This window comes from Haliotis rubra, unplaced genomic scaffold (genome assembly GCF_003918875.1).
Source record: "Haliotis rubra isolate DU_JTF1 unplaced genomic scaffold, ASM391887v1 Scf55, whole genome shotgun sequence".
Classification (NCBI taxonomy): Eukaryota; Metazoa; Mollusca; class Gastropoda; order Lepetellida; family Haliotidae; genus Haliotis; species Haliotis rubra.
The window spans coordinates 1,826,565-1,848,694 of record NW_025767246.1 but is presented as its reverse complement, the minus strand read 5'-3'; the positions used below and the strand labels follow the sequence as shown (position 1 = coordinate 1,848,694).

Sequence of the window (22,130 nt, the reverse complement as noted above, 5' to 3'; positions counted from 1 at the left end):
CCTTCCATAATACGCTGACGTTTCATGATATTTGTAAGATATTGCATCTCATCTCACTCATTCCTTGGGGTGGTGGGGTAGCCTAGTGGTTAAAGCGTTTACTCATCACGCTGAAGACCCAGGTTTGATTCCCCACATGGGTACAATGTGTGAAGCCCATTTCTGGTGTGCACTGAAGTGATATTGCTGGAAATTTTCTAAAATCGGCATAAAAGTTAAAACCAAACTCACTCACTCACATGTTTCTTCTGCCCAATTAGCAATACTGCTTGCTGTCCAAGGCTGCAATTTTGACAATAAACATGATAAAACCCTAGTCATTTTACATGGCCAATGTTTGATATGCTTAAAAAACCATATACTGTAATCGCAGTTATTTTCGCGTGGGATTAATTTTCTCGCTTTTAGCGCAAAATCATTGTGCGTCAATAATCATACCAAGCGAAATATTCATGGTCAAGTCATGCCAAATACTCAAGTAGGAACAACATGCAATTTGTTTATTCTCTCAGATAACAACATCCAAACAATATACAAAGGAATAGAGGCATATACTAGTATAATAGCGATCACAATCAGCAAATGTTTGTTATCAGTTTGTCAGTTAATTGATAGCTGATTACTCGTAATCACAAAATGAACGAAACTCACTTACATCAGTCACAAATCACAATGTTGACACAAGTATAATCCCACCTCTCTCTGATTGTTTTAGTAAACACGATTCAATTATGGCGGCTAGCTTTGATCATTGCATTTCTAGTGGTTGTGAAAACTTTGTGATGGACACCACCACTCAGGCGTTTGAAATGCGCGAAAAAACTACTGCGCTAATAGGTCTTTTGTGAACTTTCCGCGAATATTGCACCCCGTGAAAATATATACGATTACAGTATCCCATATGCTGTTTGGCATGATTAGGTCCAAATGTTATGAATGTTCACATGACACAATGAAGAGTTTGTCAGAGCTTCACAGAGAGAGTTATCAACTTGGAGTAATAGATCTGAGTTTGAGCCGTCCCCAGAGCATCCCTGAATGTGAGTCATTCTTTCAGAGCCTCCTCCTGCTCCGATGACCGAGACAAGTATGTGAAGCGCAAGTTGATGCCGACCTCCAGTATCCCATGGTCGTCCCCACCGGCCACATCTCATGACCCTGCTGACAAGATAGGTAACTACCTGTTCCATCATTGCTGTAAGACATATCAGAATGTGTCATTATACTCATCTGTAACCATGGTAACTAGCCGATGCAAAATCCTACATCCTGTCCACATTAACATTGAAAACAGGTGCAAAGAAAATTCAGAGTGTATCCAACAAGGCTGAAAGTTTAGAAATGAATGCAGCTGTATTGGAATTTTGTACCTCTTAAAAAGATTTTTGAAAGTTGTCATTTAAGAATTATACAATCCATTTTAAACATGCTTAAGTGCTTGTGGATTCATTTTAGATGGGGAGTGTTAACTGTTATATATATTATTGACTAACAGCCTCTGAACATTCACAGTTTTTATGTCACATGGGACAGTGATGTATTCAGGTTTTGACCCCTGTTTTGTAGTTTAGGGCCCTACTTGTTAACTTGAGTCCAATCCAATTACAGGCTTTTGAGTCCCCAGGAACCCAAAATATAACCAGGGTTAATGACTAAAATAGAGCTCCAGATAAGATTTAGCTCATGTGGGTACTGTACCCACTGTATTTTTTTTGAGTGGGTATTATGAATTTTGAGTGGGTATTTCATTTTCCATTACCCACCGCTTTCAAATATGTGCGTATTTCACGTATTTCAGTCATTTTACTCACCTAAGTATTATGTCATTGAGTAAGTTTACTAAGCAGGTATGTTCTGCCTTATGTCATACCTAATCAAAACCAACTTAAATATGATGGAAATGATTTCATAAAAAATCACTCATCCTATACTGACAGTACAACACTAGTCCTATACTTACAGTACAACTTGATAGCAATCGATGTCTTTGCATTACGCAAGCGATTTTTATAAATATATTCCGTACGCATTTGTTTTAAACTTTTTGCGTGTTTAACATTTTAAATGCGTAATTGGTACGCAACAATTATTTTCAATGCGTAATTGGAAATTTTCTATGCGTATTTTACCCGGATACGCAGCTTATCTGGGCCTCTGATAGTACCATACAAGTATTCTATCTCCTGCCATGCTGAGGGGCAGTGGTATACACTAGTGGTTAAAGCATTTGCTCGTCACGTCGATGGCCTGAGTTCCATTCCCAAAGACTCACTCACTCATAATATTTAGCATGATAGTCGAGAAGGCATCATTATATCCCCAATCGGGCCCATGGTATAGTCCGTTTGGCTCAAAAGCGGACCGATGAATTGCAATCTAACTCGAAAACTATTAAACATAAAATACTCAATGAAATGCTGATCATAATCAAAACATCATACCCACTCTGTGAGGTTTTTGCAGAATTTTTGTCCAAAAATTAAAAAAGTTGTTTAACAAACTATCATTAAAATATTGACACAGTTCACTATTTGTTACGAGGGAGGAGTGCAGAGAAACGGACAGCCAGGTGTTTGAGAACAGATGGAGACGGCACAGCACAGGTTAATGAATAAATAACTTTGTCTGTGAACGTGCTTCTCGAACACCTGGCTGTCCCTTTCTCTGCACGCCTCAAACATGGCCTACATGCCCAACCAGAAAATATTGTTATTATATAGTTTGCACTTTAGGAAGCTTTTATTATCTGTGTTGAAAGTTGTGATTTGATTGAACATTGTGATTGGTCATTTAGGAGAACGTCTGGCTCGAAGGTCCAGCTCCATGTCTGGTGACTCGGGGGAATCCTCAGCCTTGAGAGAAGTGCGCTTCCTGTCTGGCAACTCCACAAGTTCCATCAGGGGTGGACGGTACGAGACATTTATCACCTACACTATATACACCTGTAGTTATTTCATCAGTTATTCGGGACGGTGGGGTAGCCTAGTGGTTAAAATTGATCCACATGGGTACAATGTGTGATCCCCATTTCTGGTGTCCCCCGCCGTGATATTGCTGTAACATTGCTAAAAGCGGCGTAAAACCCAACTCACTCGGTCACTCACTCATCAGTTATTCTGACCTGTGAAGATCCGGGTTAGAATTGATCTTCAGTAACCCATGCTTGTCGTAAGAGGTGACTAGAGGGATCGGGTTGTCAGGCTCGACGACTGGGTTGACAAATGTCATCACATCCCTTTTGCATAGATCGATGTTCATGCTGTTGATCTCTGGATTGTCTGGTCCAGATCCGATTATTTACAGACCGCCGCCATATAGCTGGAATATTGCTGAATGCGGCATAAAACTAAACTCAACTCACTCACTCATCAGTTGTTCTTAAGGTTTCTTCTGACAGCGGAAAGCCACAAGCTTGTACCATTACTTCGGAAATTCTCAGTGAATGCCTTTACTTTCTACTTCACTGAAGAGTGTTACATCAGCAAAGATTGTTTTTGACATACTCCAACGGGATTATTAAAAGTTATTTTAAAGTCATAATGTTTTACAGGAAAATACCAAGTGGTGAAATGAACCTGCTACCTCACATAATGTGTTTAGTATCGTGACCCGGGGCAGTGGGGTAGCCTAATGGTTAAAGCGTTGGCCCGTCACGCCGAAGACCTGGGTTCGAATCCCCACATGGGCACAATGTGTGAAGCCCATTTCTGGTGTTCCCCGCCGTGATGTTGCTGGAATATTGCTAAAAGCGGCGTAAAACCAAACTCAGTCAGTCAGTCAGTATCGTGACCCACTGTTTTCCCACTGAGCCATGGGGCGGGTGATGAAAAGATGTTCAATCTCAAGGACACTGTAGTTCCGGGCATTAAATGGCAGACAGCATCATGATTATGTTATCCTTGTTATCGAGTGTACAAAGCAACCCATGTACAGTGAAGTGATCTGTATTTCAGAGTGGTGATAGTGACTGGCATGAAGGCGCCCGTCGCCATGTGCTCCGTGATGCCGTACAGGCGGTCAGCAAATAGGTGAGATCAATTACAACATCATCAGCTTTAACTCCAGGCCCCGATTTCTCGAAACAAACTTAAGTTTTTACTCAAATTTCAAACTGAGTTTGACAATTTGCAACAGCTGAATTTTTAACTCAACTGCATTTTTAAAATAAAAAAAGCCCAAACAACTTAAGTAATCCATCCACCAAACTCAAATTGTCTAGTATGTTTGAGTTTAATATCAATTTCAGTTCATTCTGCTAAATGCATTTTCTCTATCTGAGTAAAAACTCGAACTTAAGTCAAAACTCAGACTTAAGTTTGTTTCGAGAAATCGGGGCCTGGACTCGCATTTCAGTAAACCTACGCTAAACCCTGATCCATCCAAATTACCCGCCCTTGATTTCCATTAGCCAATTTGATTGGCTGCGCTACTTGGTCTAACATACCGATCAGAATACAGTGTACAAACCAGCCTCAATGTTTGGTTGACAAGATAAGCTACACTGCAGCAAGTCCCATTGACTTTGAGTTTGCGAGAAATTCACACAAAAGAAAAGATCTTTAAAATCATGTTGTTAGAAAGAATGTCTTCATGTCCATTTAAACATGTCAAACATGGAGGCGGCTTTGGTTTCTAGTAATAGTAGTTAGCTCTCTTACCATTTCCCTTTCCTGTCTGTCTATGTTTGAGTGGTCAGTAAAATGTACAAGGCGACCAGTACCAAGGAGAGGAATTGCGATCCCTGGAGGTTTTGAGGATGATACAGCCTTTCCATACTCATTTGTTTTAACTAAAAGTTTCGTCCCTTAGTTTTGTGGATGATCTATATGTTACAAATTTCCACATTTGATGCATATTTTCACTGATACTAGTGATAGCATGGCATTTGCTGTGTGCCAAAAATGTCCCAGCTGTTTGTCCTTGAATTTCATTTTTAATAATTTTTATCCCCCCGGAATGTAATGCGGGGGATATAGTCGACGCCTTGTCCGTCTGTCCGTCCGTAATCATTTTGTTTCCAGAGCATAACTCCAAAACCGTTCAATATTTTTCAACAAAAATTGGTAGATATATCAAACAGATCCTTAAGTGGTGCCTTTTGCTATTTGCAGATTTTTGGCATTTTTATTTTTCCCGGTTTCCATGAAGGGGTGGGTGGGTTTCGTTTCCGGAGCACAACTGGAAAACTTCATAATATCTTTCAGCAAAACTTGGCAGATATGTGAGGCTGATCCCAAAGTGGTGCCTTTTGCTATTTGCAGATCTTTGTGATTTATTATTTTCTCGGTTTCCATGAAAACGATTCAGACTTAGTCTCAAAAGGGAGGGGTGGGCTTCATTTCTGGTGCACAACTCGAAAAGCGTTACGTATCTTTCAACAGAACTTGGCATATATATTAGGCAAATTTTGAAATGGTCCCTTTTGCTATTTACAGATTTTTGGCATTTATATTTCTCATGATTTCCATGGAAACGATTTGGACTTAGTCAAGCTGGACTTTAAGTAAACAAACTGTCAGATGATTTGTTCTTTCAAATATGGGGGGGCCGGCGGGGGGGATATGTCATCTTCTGATGACTCTTGTTTGTAATGTTCACACTTCTGAGTTCAATTGTAAGGAAGAGATCACATTCATTTATCATATACATTGCCTAATTTTGACAGTTTCTATTCATCTTTCAGAAGTGAAGGTCACAATGAAGAAGGTCGCACACGCCACCACTCAGGTCACTCTGGGTCAAGGTCAGTGTCATCTCAAGATGGCCTGCTGTATGTAGGGCTGCAGGCAATAGTCAAGGTGGAAGAGGGTCAGGTAAGAAATCATTGTGCACACGACTTCCTAACTTTATAGGGGCGGTGGGGTAGCCTAATTTTTACAGCGTTGGCTCGTCATGCCGAAGACCCGGGTTCGAATCCCCACATAGGCACAATGTGTGAAGCCCATTTCTGGTGTCCCCCGCCGTGATGTTCCTGGAATATTGCTGAAAGCGGCGTAAAACCAAACTCAGTCTGTCAGTCAGTCAGTCCTAACTTTATAAACAGATAAGAGTCTTCTATCCTTTTTGTGGAAAATAAGCTGACCTGCCATGCACAAATGTTCCCAGCTTTTGAATGATTTATGTCAATGTTTCAAGCATGTTTTTTAGGTAGCATTTCTAAGGATGAAGAAATAGAAATAGTAATCTGTCCATAATAACAACCGCTGATGTTTCTGGTCCAGACTTGATTATTTTCATGCTGTCATGTTACAATTGGAATCACACCATCAACAAATCTGGATGAAAATGATCATGTAGTTGCTGGTTAATGATGAAAATATTCTTCTAGGACGTGTCCTACAGTGAGTTTCTGGTTCCGTCCCGTCCTCTGGTGTTGAAGAGGACATGTTCAGAAATACCCCACACTGAGTCAGTTCTCCTTCCCCCAGCTGCAGGTAGGTGAAGGTCGTTGTGTGGGTGTGTCACTTGAGTCAGTGATGATTGTAGTGTATTGTACAATAGTGTTTGATCACCAATGTGCCCCAGAATGTCTGAGTTCCCAGTGTTGTAGTGTGAATGACACTAGATTTTGAGATGGCTGTAATGTTAATGAAATAGTAAGGAGATAAATAGTCACATGCTGAGTTTTCTCCAGGAGGCAAGTGGGAGGCATAATAATTTAGTTATGATCACACTTATTAGAACTAGTTGTGCATGAAAGAATTTGCAGAAAAACAATCAAACACACAATCAAAATTTCCTGATCTATTTATTTGAACCCTTATTACATGTAAATTGACAAGAAATCTCAAAGTCTAGCTAAGTGTAAGCAAAGTCGCCATACTCATGCCAGTTAATATGAAAAAAAACCAGTTAAAAGTTAATGATTTCCAAGAAATCGGGGGCTGTGAGGTAGCCTAGTGGTTAAAGCGTTCGCTTGTCATGCCGAAGATACGGGTTCGAATCCCCACATGGGTACAATGTGTGAAGCCCATTTCTAGTGTCCCCTGCTGTGATATTGCTGGAATATTGCTAAAAGCGGCGTGAAACCAAACTCAGTCAGTCAGTCAGTCCAAGAAATCGCTGCAATATATTTAGAGAGATGTGGAAGTGTGCATGACCCGAAGCAGTTCTCTATTTGATGTTTTTATGCAGACATGAAAATTATATCGTATTTATCAGATATGATAAATCAAAACTATTTCTTTGAAAGGAAAATATCTGCCTGTATTTAAAGAGATGTATCTACACAGGTTTCAATGTGTGACAGAAATATACAGAAGAATGACTTGACCAGAGGTAGCTGTGATGAACATTTTAAGTGTTAATGACTAAGTATGTGAAAAACATGTCTATGGTCATAGCTATGACTGTCATACTCTCCCACTAGTTGTATGGATATACTTCCTTTCTGGAACTCAGACCACAGATCTCTCCCTCATTTTCAAATTTCCGGCACAGTCTCTGCATGTGCAGATGTGTTCAAAGTGTCACCGAACTTTATAGCTGCTTTTTTGGTGACGGGTCTAATTTTGTTTCATCTGGGTCCCCATCCACAAATTGTTCATAGCACTACGATGCTCGTAACCTGTGACAAGGTAAATAGTTATGATGGGTCATAATGCTACGAACACTGTGTGGATCAGGACGCTGCCTACTTATAAACATCTTGTCCTTCTCTCAGTCTGTGAAACATTCTCAGGACAGGCCATCTTCCAAGCCAAGAGTGTACTCGTGCCAATATCAAAGTCTTGTTTTAACATTGCCATTTCAAGCTGATTACTTTGCTCGATGACGGTACCACCAGTTTTAGAGCATGAATGATTAAGCCCCTTATGATCAACTTGCTGTTCATATTTTGAGGGTGGTGGGGTAACCCAGTGGTTAAAGCGTTCGCTCGTCATGCCGAAGACCCGGGTCCGATTCCCCACATGGGTACAATGTGTGAAGCCCATTTCTGGTGTCCCCCGCCGTGATATTGCAGGAATATTGCTAAAAGCGGCGTAAAACTCAAGTCACTCACTCACTCATCTTTTGAATGGCTCCTAAATGAGAGTGACTACCATAGAAGACGGCCTGAGCAATGAGATGACAAAAAGGATTAGAGATTTCATCCCTGACAGACTAACAAAATGAAACGATAGTTATGGCTGCCACATTTGCCTTAGGCTAACTCTTAGTCTCTGAATATACAGTCAAATCCCGATGAGTCGAATGCCGGTGTCTCGAATATTATGCATAACTCGAAGTACCTGTCGGTCCCGACCATTCCCTGTTATAGTTGTCATCATTTGATTTCCGATTACACGAATTCGTCTCTTAAATACACACAATGACTCAAGCAGGGAATTTGGTCCAATGAGATTCAAACAACAGCAATCTTGTATACGTAAGCCGAAGTCAGTTAATGAGAAGTTGATTGGTGTAGCAAACAGATCCAATTAACAAACCAGCGCGGCTCACACCTTTCTGCCATTGACGGGTGAGTTCAAAAGGCAGATTAGTGATTTTATGGAAATCATTGTCTGTTCTAATCAGACTGGAACTGATAAGGTGCCCCTATTAGTGATAGGGAAATCATTAGGTAAACAAATGCTTAGGTGGAGGAATTAGGACTGCATCATCATTTTGTCTACCCTCATGGACATACCTATGTCTCGAATACATCGATAAGTCGAATTTATTACTTGGTCCCCAGCGATTCGACTCATCGGGATTTGACTGTATATAATTTTGATAGAAACAAACAAGTCCCTTGATATGTACAAGGAGCCCCAGTGAGATGGGGGATTGAGAACCTGAGGAAATCTAAACTTGCTTCAGTCATATGAAATTCTCACTCTCAGTAGGGTTTTTCTAAAATAAGATTTGCTAATCAATCACAACAGTAATTATGGTAAATGCTCAATCTTTGAGTTCACACACATTGACGTCTGCCCTCAGATAGATCAAAGGCATTCTTACAACCTGTTTTCGAAATCTGGATGTTCATTTTGTCAAACTTTCTCTGATTGGGCTATTAATAATAAATTATAGTCCATTTATCATGTGCATTGCTCCATGCACAACGCATGCTGGAAGCGCCCAAGCAGTCTGACTATTATTATGATATTACCCCGGATAGCTCCAGCTTGAGGGTTATAGTCACATGACTTTATCCCACTGCGTACCCATTTTCTGCTGAGTAAACAGAGACAATTTTTAAGAAACTCACTGGCCAAAAGTGAGACCACATGTATCACATGTGCCTCGTTGTGGGGCAGGACTGAAGTCCTAGAAAGTCTCAGGAGTCAAGCTGCCAAACACGGGCACCCATCCAAACACTCTCTGCGTCCATTGCTTCTTAACTTCACCTGATTTGTGACCTGAGCCCTATGCACATGACAACTTGCCACCACTATTGATATGTGTAGGTCTGTTTACAATGGTTTATGCACCAAACCAAGTCAGCTTGAAACAGTGATTGTGAAACCTAGACTTTGATGTAAGCTAGTGGACATTCTTGCCTCATGAAGTTGAGGACTATATAGTACTTTGAACTTAATCCTCTACGAAGAACACTCACTTACTACCATAATTGCCACACCTGATTAATCCAGTAGATCTACTCTTGAAGGGGTATGAGGTATGTTATTGGAGTTTAAGATCAAGTTTGGTGAGATACAGAGAATGTAGATTCTTTGTCATCAGTGATGTGTCGTCATCTCCCCCTTCAGTCTCGTGCCGTCTCCCCCGTACTATGGAGTCATCCACACGCTGTTCATTCACCTCGTGTTCTTAGGAAACGGTTTTGCATGATGCGTTCAGTGTTCAATTCTCACCATGCACTAAACAATCTGCTAAGGTGTAAAGAAAAGTCAGATTGTCCTATAAAAATATTTGGTAGTATACTACAAACTCGAAATTAACAAATTTTGTACACACATCGTGGCTATGATCGCAAACTATGTAGTAGTTGATGTGTGTAGTTAAATTAAAAATGAAATGTGTGAGATATTAACAATAGTGAGTTTTTTAATTTCCTGATTTTTTTTTAGCTTGTACTAAACATTATCAAATTGAATTTTGATTGATATTGTTTTTGTAATAGATGAAGATTTTTTACTGAGATGAAGAACAACTGATTAATTGCATGTTTCAGTGCTGGTATGTTACATTGACTTTTGAGTTTGAAGTTTGATGAATATGATTTGACTACCTTTGTGTTTCCGCTGTCTTCATGATCAGGCCGGGAGTACTTGCGGAGTCACTCACATGACCCTAGCATGTTTTTCCAGCGTTCGGGGCTGTTTTCTGCCCTGGAGAGAGGTAAAACCACTAGCAGCTTCTCACAATCCTAACACCTCCTGTGTCCTTCAAATTGGGGTCTCTGTTCATCGATGCTTTCAATATTTCCCGAAAATACTTCCTTTCATCATGTAGTGGACTTTTCTACTTTAGATATGAAGTGAAACCTCAGAGTAATAACTTCTTTTGGGAAAGAACGGCGAAATTTCAAACATTTGTATGAATGACAACTGACATGGTGAGCAAGCTCAGTGTGCTCATCGTGTCAAAAATACATTGTAACCATGGTAACAGAGGTCCCAGTGTTTCCATGTCTGATCCTCAGCATAAATCTGTTATCTGTCTTGCACTTCTGCTTTGCTGTTCCTTTAACTGCACTTTGTCAAACACTAATCTTAATATTCGTGATCATGTTGCACTTTAATCATCAGTACCAAGTGGGGCTGAAGGGGTCGTTGTCGGCACGGGTACTACAGATATGTACCCCAGGTACGTTTCTGTATACCTTGGCCATAATGAGAATACAGAAACGTACCCTAGGACGATTCCATTCCCATTGTGTCGTATTCTTGATCGGAGTTGTCATACCGTTGTATTAGATACATTTGATTGCGTTATGTAAGTAATGAGAATACACAGTAACGGATATTTCGTAATGCATATGAATACCACTCGCAATCAGTTGAACGGGAACAACTACATGCGGTTTCGGTTTTGGATTGAGGAATATGGACTGGTCCGCCTTTTAGGGTACCGGGTACGTTTCTGTATTTTGACTTTGTTTAGGGTACATATCTGTATACAGAAGCGTACCTGGGATACATATCTGTAGTACCTGTGCCGACAACGACCCCTTCAGCCCAAGTGGGCTTCTGGAATCAGTACCCAGTACCTTTTGCATGTCGTAAGAGCTGTCTAAATTGGGGATCGGTTGGTCAGGCCTGGATGGCTTTGAGTAACTGCTCATGCTTTTAATCTTTTGTTTGCCCTGTCCAGACGTTTGACGAGTCCAGGCTGCTGTGATTTAGCTGGAATTATGCTGACTGTGACGTTGTGTCATATCCACTCGCTCGTCGGGTCATCATGTAATGTTGTAGGTTAATTGTGTCCACATGATATTGTGGTAGGTGCATGTGTTGCTGCTGCTGCTGCTGCTGTTGATGCTGCTGCACTCACAGTCTCCTTTTATTGTAACCATGGCAACATACACGCCAAATAACTGTATATTTTACAATGAAAGCAAGAAAATTTTGGAGACCTTTTAAACAAAACCTAACAATCTGGTAAGTAGGACTTTCATGTTACCTACGACAGGAGTAGGATTTCTGGGATACGGCAAGAGTTGTCTAATACTGGGGTAAGAAGAGAGTTATGAATACTGGGGTAAGAAGAGAGTTAGGAATACTGGGGTAAGAAGAGAGTTATGAATACTGGGGTAAGAAGAGAGTTGTGAATACTGGGGTAAGAAGAGAGTTATGAATACTGGGGTAAGAAGAGAGTTATGAATACTAGGGTAAGAAGAGAGTTGTGAATACTGGGGTAAGAAGAGAGTTATGAATACTGGGGTAAGAAGAGAGTTGTGAATACTTGGGTAGGAAGAGAGTCATGAATACTAGGGTAAGAAGAGAGTTGTGAATACTGGGGTAAGAAGAGAGTTATGAATACTGGGGTAGGAAGAGAGTCATGAATACTGGGGTAGGAAGAGAGTCATGAATACTGGGGTAAGAAGAGAGTTGTGAATACTGGGGTAAGAAGAGAGTTATGAATACTGGGGTAAGAAGAGAGTTGTGAATACTGGGGTAAGAAGAGAGTTGTGAATACTTGGGTAGGAAGAGAGTCATGAATACTGGGGTAAGAAGAGAGTCATGAATACTGGGGTAAGAAGAGAGTTACGAATACTGGGACAAGAAGAGAGTTTGGAATACTGGGGTAAGAAGAGAGTTATGAATACTTGGGTAAGAAGAGAGTTATGAATACTGGGGTAAGGAGGTTGAGGGATGTCTAATACTAGAGTAAGGAATGAGTCTAATACTGCGGTAAGAAGAGTTGTCTAATACTTGCATAAGGAAGTTGGAGGGTCTGGGGGGGTCTAATATTTACCTATGGAATTTGTCTGATAACTGGGGTAAGGAGGGAAATGTCTAATATTTATCAATGTAATGAGTTGTCTGATAACTGGGGTAAGGAGGGGGTGTCTAATACTGAGGTAAAGGGTGAGTTGTCTGATAACTGGGTAAGGAGGGGGTGTCTAATACTGAGGTAAAGGGTGAGTTGTCTGATAACTGGGGTATGGAGGGGTGTCTAATACTGAGGTAAGGAGTGAGTTGTCTGATAACTGGGGTAAGGAGGGGGTGTCTAATTCTGAGGTAAAGAGTGAGTTGTCTGATAACTGGGGTAAGGAGGGGGTGTCTAATACTGAGGTAAAGGGTGAGATGTCTGATAACTGCAGTAAGGAGGGGGTGTCTAATACTGAGGTAAAGGGTGAGTTGTCTGATACCTGGGGTAAGGAGAGGGTGTCTAATACTGAGGTAAAGGGTGAGTTGTCTGATACCTGGGGTAAGGAGAGGGTGTCTAATACTGAGGTAAGGGTGAGTTGTCTGATAACTGGGGTAAGGAGGGGTGTCTAATACTGAGGTAAAGGGTGAGTTGTCTGATACCTGGGGTAAGGAGAGGGTGTCTAATACTGAGGTAAGGGTGAGTTGTCTGATAACTGGAGTAAGGGAGGGGGTGTCTAATTCTGAGGTAAGGGTGAGTTGTCTGATAACTGGGGTAAGGAGGGGGTGTCTAATACTGAGGTAAGGGTGAGTTGTCTGATAACTGGGGTAAGGAGGGGTGTCTAATACTGAGGTAAGGGTGAGTTGTCTGATAACTGGGGTAAGGAGGGGTGTCTAATACTGAGGTAAGGTGTGAGTTGTCTGATAACTGGGGTAAGGAGGTGAAGTGTCAAATACTGTCCAAGAACAAGGGGTAAGGAACTGGTAAATTCGCACACAGCACAAGAATGTTTAACTCAAATGTGCCAGACTGCATCTATCAGAAGCATGTTGCCTTAATACAAGATGTTGCAATGAACAATAGTGACATGGTCACTGACCGACATTCTCAGTCCATTGAGGGAAACTGATATTCAACACTTAAAGGGTGGAATGAGACAAGTACGTAAGGCATTGTTTACCACAATAAATAACCACTGGAGTGTTACCATGGATACACAGTCCTGTTGTCCCCGGCAACATAGCCTTGTGGGGCTTCCCTAGCATTCTACACTGGTCGTAAGAGACTACCAGTTGATTCAATGGTCAGAGAGGGTGTTAGAGTGTCATCGTAGTCGATGATGTGGATCATTTCTAAAAATAACAATCACTGGTTCATCTGGTCCAGACTTTTTTGTTGAAATTTGAAATGCCACCATCATTTGCCTGAAATGTTGCTTCACCAGTATTAGCAACAAGGAAAGTAGCTGTGAACGGTAGAAGCAGTTTTGGGACCAGCCCCTTCATTCAAACTTTCTTTTATTTCCTATCCTCTTTATCATGTAGTTGACCAGATTAGTTTTTTGCTGCAACATGGAAGAGAATGATTGTGTAATATAACCCTTTACTGCCTGTTCAGTCCCAGAAGAAAACACCGACTTCTACGACCCCAACCTGCTGGATGATCCTGAACTGCAGTCTGGGAGCTACAGGACTCTGATGACCTTCCCTTCCTATGTGGTAAGATTGGCATGAGTGAGTGAGTCAGTATGGTTTTAAACCATTTTTAGCGATATTCCAGCAACATCATGGCAACGTCAGAAATGGGCTTCACACCTTGTACCCACATGAGGAATCGAAGCCGGGTCGTCTGCATGATGAGCGATGCTTTAACCACTAGGCTACCCCACCGCGCCAAGATTGGCAAGAAGGAGGCTCTCACTTGTTGTCAACTGCTGGGGGGATTTTACACTGTAATAAGTCCACAGCGACAAGGTGGATTGGTCGATCAGACTCACTGACATTCTCAGAGGGTGTAGATTGTTACTCATACGACCAATCACTAGATATTCTGGCCCATGTTTCAAGGGGTATGAGTCACTCAGACAAGATATTACAGTGAGTGCATTATTGATATATGCAATTTTGGGACAATCATAAACTGATTTAACAAAATCAACAAATCTGTGTCATAAATAGTTTGGTGTTGAGGCTGACGATCTGTTAAAGTATAGCATTCCCAGAAGTTAAACATTGAGTTTTGGACAACTGTGGTTAATCACGAAACAGAGTAATCCATACTTGGGAAATAAGAGCCATTTCTGGAAGATAGGTGCAAAGTAATCGTCATGATATTTCATAATAAAGTGTATGCTCTGTTATGTCTGGGATAATCCTGGGATAATCCTGGGGGCGTGGTGGGCGAGCTGGCTAAGGCGCCAGGCTAGTGTTCCAGCGAGGTTGAGGTGTCGGGATCGAGCCCACCTGTGACCGGGTGTAAATACCTTGGAGTCAACTTTGTGTGCAGACTCTTTCAGTGTTGTCACAACCCCTAGTGTACAGTACACAGCCCTGTGCACTTAAAAGAACCCACGAATCCGTTGGTATTTGACCAGATGGTGGCCACATCAATACGTGCAAACACCTAGTTACGGGTACAGCAACATGCAGTGAACATGGACAAAGTACTGTGACTATGTGTCCCAGTCCACCCAGCTGTGAATGGGTACCTCGTTAGGATGAGAAAGCCACAATAACTCGGTGCGCCTAGTGGCTGCAAGGGTTGTATACTCCCCAGGGAGTTGAGATTGATAATGCGATGTGCCGTTGGGATTGACATCCAGTGATCGAGGGAAAAAATACCAGCGCCTTGAGCATGCACTAGTGCGTGGATATGTGCGCTATATAAATATCCTATAATAATAATACAGTCAAATCCTGATGAGTCAAATCGCTGGGGACCAAGTGATAAATTCGACTTGTCGATGTATTCAAGACATAAGTATGTCTAGGAGGGTAGAAAAAGAGATGATCCAGTCCTAATTCCTCCACCTAAGCATTTGTTTACCTAATGATTTCCCTATCACTAATAGGGGCACCTTATCAGTTCCAGTCTGATTAGCACAGACAGTGATTTCCGTAAAATCACTAATCTGCCTTTTGAACTCTCCTGTCGGTAACCCCCCATTACCCCTACATGCCACTACCCCTACAGCTTATAACAAGATAGTTTACGGTCTGTTGCACTGTTAACCCACTGCCTGTTACCTATTCCACACAATGGACTAATCCACTTAAGAGACATAACAACACACAACTAAAAGGTTGAGAGAATGATTTTAATGAAAAGTGATCATCATTTGTCATCATCAAGATTTTAATAAGAATAAACAATAATTCGTCATCATGATTCTTTGATGGACATTAACAAATTAATAAATGTTAGTTTGTTGTCAACAGCTATATACTATATCGAACTATCTCAATTTACTTTCTCGTCTCACCTTCTCATTTCCCTCCACTTCTCAATAATACTGTGTATGTTTTATCATGGCACTAAAACAACTTAATTTCAACATTTAACAACCTACACATTATCCAATTTGTAAAATTGTTCTACTCACTAGAGGTTTATCTTTCATCATGAAACTAAAACAACTTTTAGCTAATCCCAAATTTCCTTGACACAAAACACTAAAGAACAGTTTAATCCCTCCCTTGATCTCATCTGTATACTCTATGCACTAATCTCTCTTTGGGTCAGTTCATTATGCCAGACAGGTAAATGCCGTGTGTTGTTTTAACTAATTGTAGGGATACTGGGCTGTAGGGGTAGTGGCATGTAGGGGTTATGGGATACAACCCTCCTGTCAATGGCGGAAAGGTGTGAGCCGTGCTGGTTTGTTAATTGGATCAGTTTGCTACACCAACCAACTTCTCATTGACTGACTTCAGCTTATGTATACAATATTGCTGTTGTTTGAATCTCATGGGACCAAATTTCCTTCTCGGTCATTGTGTGTATTTATGAGACGAGTTGGTGTAACCAGAAATCAAATGATGACAACTATAACAGGGAATAGTCGGGACCGACAGGTACTTCGAGTTATGCATAATATTCGAGACACCGGCATTCGACTCATCAGGATTTGACTGTAATCCTCCCAAGAAGTACTGAGAAATACCCACATTTTACAGTTTCATGTATGGCATTGCCTGATGTATTACAGACCTCTGTCATCGAGTACGTGAAGCCCTCAAGCCTGAAGAAGGAGCTCAATGAGAAATTCAAAGACAAGTTCCCCAACATTCAGCTCAGCCTCTCCAAACTGCGCAGGTACAATGCTGACATTCTGATTGGTGGTGGTTTGTGGCCTTGTCAATTGTACTCGGGTTAGAATAAAGGCTGGGTAAGGTTGGTGTGTGAGATGAGGTGGATGGGTGACCGCACACAGCTAGCAAGACTCCTGAGTGTCCAGGGATATTGTATTGCAAACCACTGAGTTAAAGACGATGTTGTGTCTCCTTACACAAATAACTTTGTTAGTAATATGACTCTGTTCAGTCAGCACTGACTGGGTACCTGGTAGGATGAGATGGTTATGTGGATGTGAACCTTGCACCTAACATTACTTGGGTTGCATACTCCCCAGGGTGTTGAGAATAAACTTTTGAACACTCACTGGTTATTTTACCCAGATAGTAATGTTATATGCTCTTTAGTTTGCACTGTGTAAAGAAACCTATCATTATTATCTCCTCCTCCTCCATCATCATCATCATCATCATCATCATCATCATGCTTATTACTCATTATTATTCATTTAGGACATTTAAGCTGTAATTTATATTGTTTCTTGATTTGTTAGCAGGGATTGGGAAAGGCAGGGGCCATGGGCCATTTTGCACATTAGAATAAAAAATGGCCTATTAAAATATTGAAGTTTACTATTGATACAAGGGCAGTGGCCCATTCTAAATTCAGAAAATGGCTAATAATCCTGAAAATGGCCCATTGTCAAAGTTCAGGATCCCAATCCCTGTGTTAGTGTCATAAATTAGTGTTATATGGTCATAAATGCAGTTGGGATAGCATTCACTCACTCACACAAACATTTTTGGTCACTTTTACAGCATCAAGAGGGAGATGAGGAACATCTCTATGGTCAAGGTGAGGGATATGTTTATGTTGAGGTGTAGTATTCAGTGAAATGGTGCTATCAAAGGATACAGTACTCACAAATCCTCGTTCCACATTCTGAAGTATCCACACAATGTGGTTCTCACTCACTTCCAAAGATGTCACATGGTACAATTGTTACTCACAATCCCATAATAATGACTTGATACAGAGTCACACAGAAGTTACATGATGCAGTTTCTCTCACTCATCTTATCACATCCCTTTATTATTTTCAGTGCGGTGTTGACATGTGGACTCTGGCCCAAGCTCATGTCTTTTTTGAAAAACTTATTCTCAAGGTAAGGCATGAGTTGAGTTATTGATTGGATAGAAACAGTTGACTGAGTTTATCAAAATAAAAGTATGTTTTACTGAACAAACTTTGGTTGTATCAAATGTCATTTCATGTCAGTATGCGTCAAACCTGGAAAGGGGGAAAATTTCAGTTTGGCTAGTAACCATTCCATTTATATATGTATCCCATGTTTGTGACTGGTAACAGATTATTACTTCTGTATATCATATTTACAGTCTTTTACTGAAAATATCCCATATATACTGGCTCTTACTGAATGTATACCATATTTACAGTCAATTACTGAATATATATGTCATTTTTGATACCTGTTACTGAATATGTCCCAGATTTACAGCCTGTTACTGTATATATCCCATGTTTGCAGCCTGTTACTGTATATATCCCACATTTACAGCCTGTTACTGTATATATCCCACATTTACAGCCTGTTGCTGTATATATCCCATGTTTGCAGCCTGTTACTGAATGTCCCACATTTACAGCCTGTTACTGAATATATCCCACATTTACAGCCTGTTACTGTATATATCCCACATTTACAGCCTGTTACTGTATATATCCCACATTTACAGCCTGTTGCTGAATATATCCCATATTTACAGCATGTTACTGAATATATCCCACATTTACAGCCTGTTACTGAATATATCCCACATTTACAGCCTGTTACTGAATATATCCCACATTTGCAGCCTGTTACTGAATATATCCCACATTTACAGCCTGTTACTGAATATATCCCACATTTACAGCCTGTTACTGAATATATCCCTCATTTACAGCCTGTCGTCAACAAGCAGAACAGGAAACTATGTGCAGGTGCTTGTCTGGTGCTGTCAGCAAAACTCAATGATGTCAAGGGGGCTGAGCTCACAAAGCTCTTTGAGGTGAGTTATGTTAGATGTAGGTACACGTTATTATCTTGTAAGATTTTATGCAGCATAAATAGCCTGGTATACCATATATTTCCAATACAGAATGCCTGGATAATATTATACTAGCACAGAATACCACCTATATATGACTGGAATACTATTCAAAGTGGCCTCACTCACTCACTCACTCACTCACTCACTCACTCACTCACTCACTCACTCACTCACTCACTCACTCACTCACTCACTCACTCACTCACTCACTCACTCACTCACTCACTCACTCACTCACTCACTCACTCACTCACTCACTCACTCACTCACTCACTCACTCACTCACTCACTCACTCACTCACTCACTCACTCACTCACTCACTCACTCACTCACTCACTCACTCACTCAGAAAATAATGAGACCTTATATTATTTCAGCAAATAGAAGATGACTTTCGACTGCATCGCAAGGAGCTAATGGCGTTTGAGTTTGCATGCCTGGTTGCCTTGGAGTTCTCCCTGCACATCCCCGACAACGAGGTGTACCCCCACTACCAGCGCCTGCTGTACCGGTCATGACACTGGCCCCAGTGACCACACCCCGCTCGCAAATAGACACACAGGGCACAGACTGGCAGACACTCATTGGATGTCTTCATCAATTCATTTGTCTCATTGAGACACAAAAGTCTCCTTTCCAAGATATATACGTGTGAATAAGTTCAACACAACTCATATATTTTCATGTTTCACAAACCTTTACATGACATTAACATCATTTTGATAAATCCCATATTTACAGCCTGTGAAGGCTAGAGCAAGAATATTCTTTGTGGCTCCTACAGGACTGATCATATTCTCTGCTGAACAGTTGCTAAACATGTTATTTCAAAATCGATTTAGTCTTTTGTCGGGCATTTCAGTGTAAGAATATGACTTCCTACACAAAAGAATGTTCGTATATTGTACGAAATGGCTAATTTTTAATATTTTTTTTGGTTAGTGGTACTTCATTATAATCCATGTATGCAGAGTTACCTGCCCCTTGTCGTTTGGTGTCACATACGGTAGGGAACTCAATGTTAATTATCTGCCAGTAAGTATCAGTATCTGATTACATGTTAAAATCACCTACCGGTACACTTGATATTGTGTCTTAAGAGAGTTCTCCTAGAAATCCTGTAAGATATTATGGCATGTAAGTACATATGACAGCAACTATGACATTTTTCTTTTGGAAAAGTTGAGAGGAGTGAGCTCCTTGCCCAGTCTGTCGTGTCGCTCTGTGTCTATCCTATTGTCTGGAGTGGTCACTTTTGACAAGGCCCTGCTGTGGAGCCAGGCACAGCAATGCAGGCCTGATATCTATCACAGATCTGAGAGTCTGTGACCCTGGCTTTTGGTGACCTCACATGGAGGTCATGTACTGGTGCACTGGTAATTTACTTGGAGTAGTTAGGTTGATGGGATTGGTTGCAGTATTGTATCACATTATCCATAGACATTATCCATAGATAATGTTCAAATGTTATAAAAAAATTGTTTTGGAATCTGGCGGGATTGGTTGCACCACTGGATCACATTATCCCTAGATAATTTTCAAATTTAGAATTATTTATTCCAAAAAAATAACACACTCCCTAAAGTGATGCCCCACCCCAAAACACACACACACACACACACACACACACACACACACACACACACACACACACACACTTTTGCTGTATTTTTCATGACACACATATGCAACCAACGCCCCATTTCTCAAACACTTCCCCAATCCCCATACCCAAATCCCATAATGAATGAACCATAAAATATACTACTGCTCCAAAATGAGATAGAGCTGGTGATATCCTCCGTGGTGTCTGCCCTGCTGAACATACTGGACCAAAGATAATTTTACTAGACTCTGTCTTCAGACTAGTGGATTAAGTCACAGCCTTCAAACTGTGTTTTTGGACATATCTCTCACAAATTTCACACCGAAACTTTATATACATATCAACATATAGGTTTCTATTTAAGGAATTTCTAAATTAATAGTATTTGGGGCTTCAATTCCAATGTAGAATTTGTTGAAAGTTGAGTCTGTTTCCAAAACATAATATATTCATTAAGTTAGGATAACATTTGTTAATATTGGTTATAAGCATTCATATGACATAAGCTTAGTAATATTGCTGATACAAATGAATGCTGAAATTGTTATGAGTCCAGTGATTTATTCTATCTGTCAGGACTGTATATCTCTTATGATCTACATCTCAGTAATGCTTAGCAATCAGTAAAAAGGAAATGTTCTCTTCGCAATGCAAGAGGTCACCAATGTCAAAGGTCATCGTCCCTGTGTAATGTAAAGGCTACCAAGGTCATGGTCATTAATGGTGGTGCATGGTTGACCTGATCAGTGGGCAATAGTTACGATTGCTTGAATAATCCTGTATACTGTTCTCCAGTCAAGTGATTCAGCTTCAGTGACTGTGTACAATGTTTTTGAGTGAGAGGACAGTGTCGCCATACTTGAGTAATGTGATTGTATCATGGTATGGTAGCAGGCTCGTATCCTCTCTCATGTCACAGACAGGTGGACAAAAGAGATAAAGAAATGAAACAAGCAGTTTTCTGGAAAGTCATTTGAATGGAGCCTTTTTAATGGTGTTTTGTTGTAAAAACATGCTGTCCTGTAATTAATGGCATTGATGAGATGCTGTTGCTGATGCTGTTGACGGCCAACTGTCAAATGTTTTTTAGCGTTATCAATTGTTAAGGCTTTAACCCTTGCAGCAGTTAAGAATATGCTGAAGTATTAATGCTCACTTTGACAAAAGTCAGATGTCTAGATATTGTTTTATGATGATGAATGTAATGTACTTATGTAAGCTACATTGACAGGTGACGTATTTCAATGCCAAGTTTTATCTGGAAACTCGGGATGTATCATTTACAATTTGACATTGAAGTCAGATGTCTGAAATATTTTACACATGAACATTACCTCTTCTACAATCGGACCCATGAAGGTCCGGGTTAGAATATTGATCTTTAGAACCCATGCTTGTCCTAAGAGGCGACTAACGGGATCCGTTGGTCAGACTTGCTGACTTGGTTGACACAAGGCATCGTATCCCAATTGCGCAGATCGATGCTCATGCTGTTGATCACTGGATTGTCTGGTCCAGAATTGATTATTTACAGACTGCCGTCTTATAGCTGGAATATTGCTGAGTGCGGTGTAAAACAAAACTCACTCACTCACTCTTCTACATTCGTCAGTACAGCGCGGGGTTGTATACAAATCATTCCTCTATCGCCCATTAATACACGTACATAAATGCTGTGAAGATTGGGGTCAAGGACATTTATAACTCAGAGAAGTCACATAAACTCTACTCTGTGCATGTAATTTATATGGATCCTAAATCGCCTTATTTTGAAGAGTGTGGAGACTAGACCAAGTAATGCAATGACGCATGGCCATATAACTCCCTAAGTCAAATGAACTCGACGTGCATGAA

General features: G+C 40.7%; 2 protein-coding genes across 4 annotated transcripts in view; one reads left to right on the top strand and one right to left on the bottom strand.

Annotated features, from left to right (window-relative positions):
* LOC124253740 (E3 ubiquitin-protein ligase MIB1-like) overlaps nucleotides 1-2,822 on the bottom strand; it is a 130,070-nt gene extending 127,248 nt beyond the window's left edge. Inside the window, 1 exon segment of the mRNA XM_046687566.1 lies at nucleotides 2,814-2,822. The gene's annotated coding sequence lies outside the window, so the exon portion shown is untranslated.
* Nucleotides 1-21,696, top strand: part of LOC124253742 (CDK5 and ABL1 enzyme substrate 1-like) — a 41,518-nt gene extending 19,822 nt beyond the window's left edge. Inside the window, exons 2-13 of one of the 3 annotated variants that reach the window (XM_046687567.1) lie at nucleotides 1,058-1,173; nucleotides 2,795-2,909; nucleotides 3,954-4,028; nucleotides 5,684-5,813; nucleotides 6,329-6,434; nucleotides 10,207-10,287; nucleotides 13,879-13,979; nucleotides 16,469-16,575; nucleotides 17,373-17,409; nucleotides 17,658-17,720; nucleotides 18,523-18,627; nucleotides 19,048-21,696. In XM_046687567.1, coding sequence (XP_046543523.1) covers nucleotides 1,058-1,173; nucleotides 2,795-2,909; nucleotides 3,954-4,028; nucleotides 5,684-5,813; nucleotides 6,329-6,434; nucleotides 10,207-10,287; nucleotides 13,879-13,979; nucleotides 16,469-16,575; nucleotides 17,373-17,409; nucleotides 17,658-17,720; nucleotides 18,523-18,627; nucleotides 19,048-19,188 — 1,177 coding nt within the window. In that variant the 3' untranslated portion in view covers nucleotides 19,189-21,696. The remainder of the gene's footprint in view (nucleotides 1-1,057; nucleotides 1,174-2,794; nucleotides 2,910-3,953; nucleotides 4,029-5,683; nucleotides 5,814-6,328; nucleotides 6,435-10,206; nucleotides 10,288-13,878; nucleotides 13,980-16,468; nucleotides 16,576-17,372; nucleotides 17,410-17,657; nucleotides 17,721-18,522; nucleotides 18,628-19,047) is intronic. The other 2 variants (XM_046687569.1, XM_046687568.1) reach the window with 2 other exon arrangements.
* The last annotated feature ends 434 nt before the right edge of the window (nucleotides 21,697-22,130 follow it).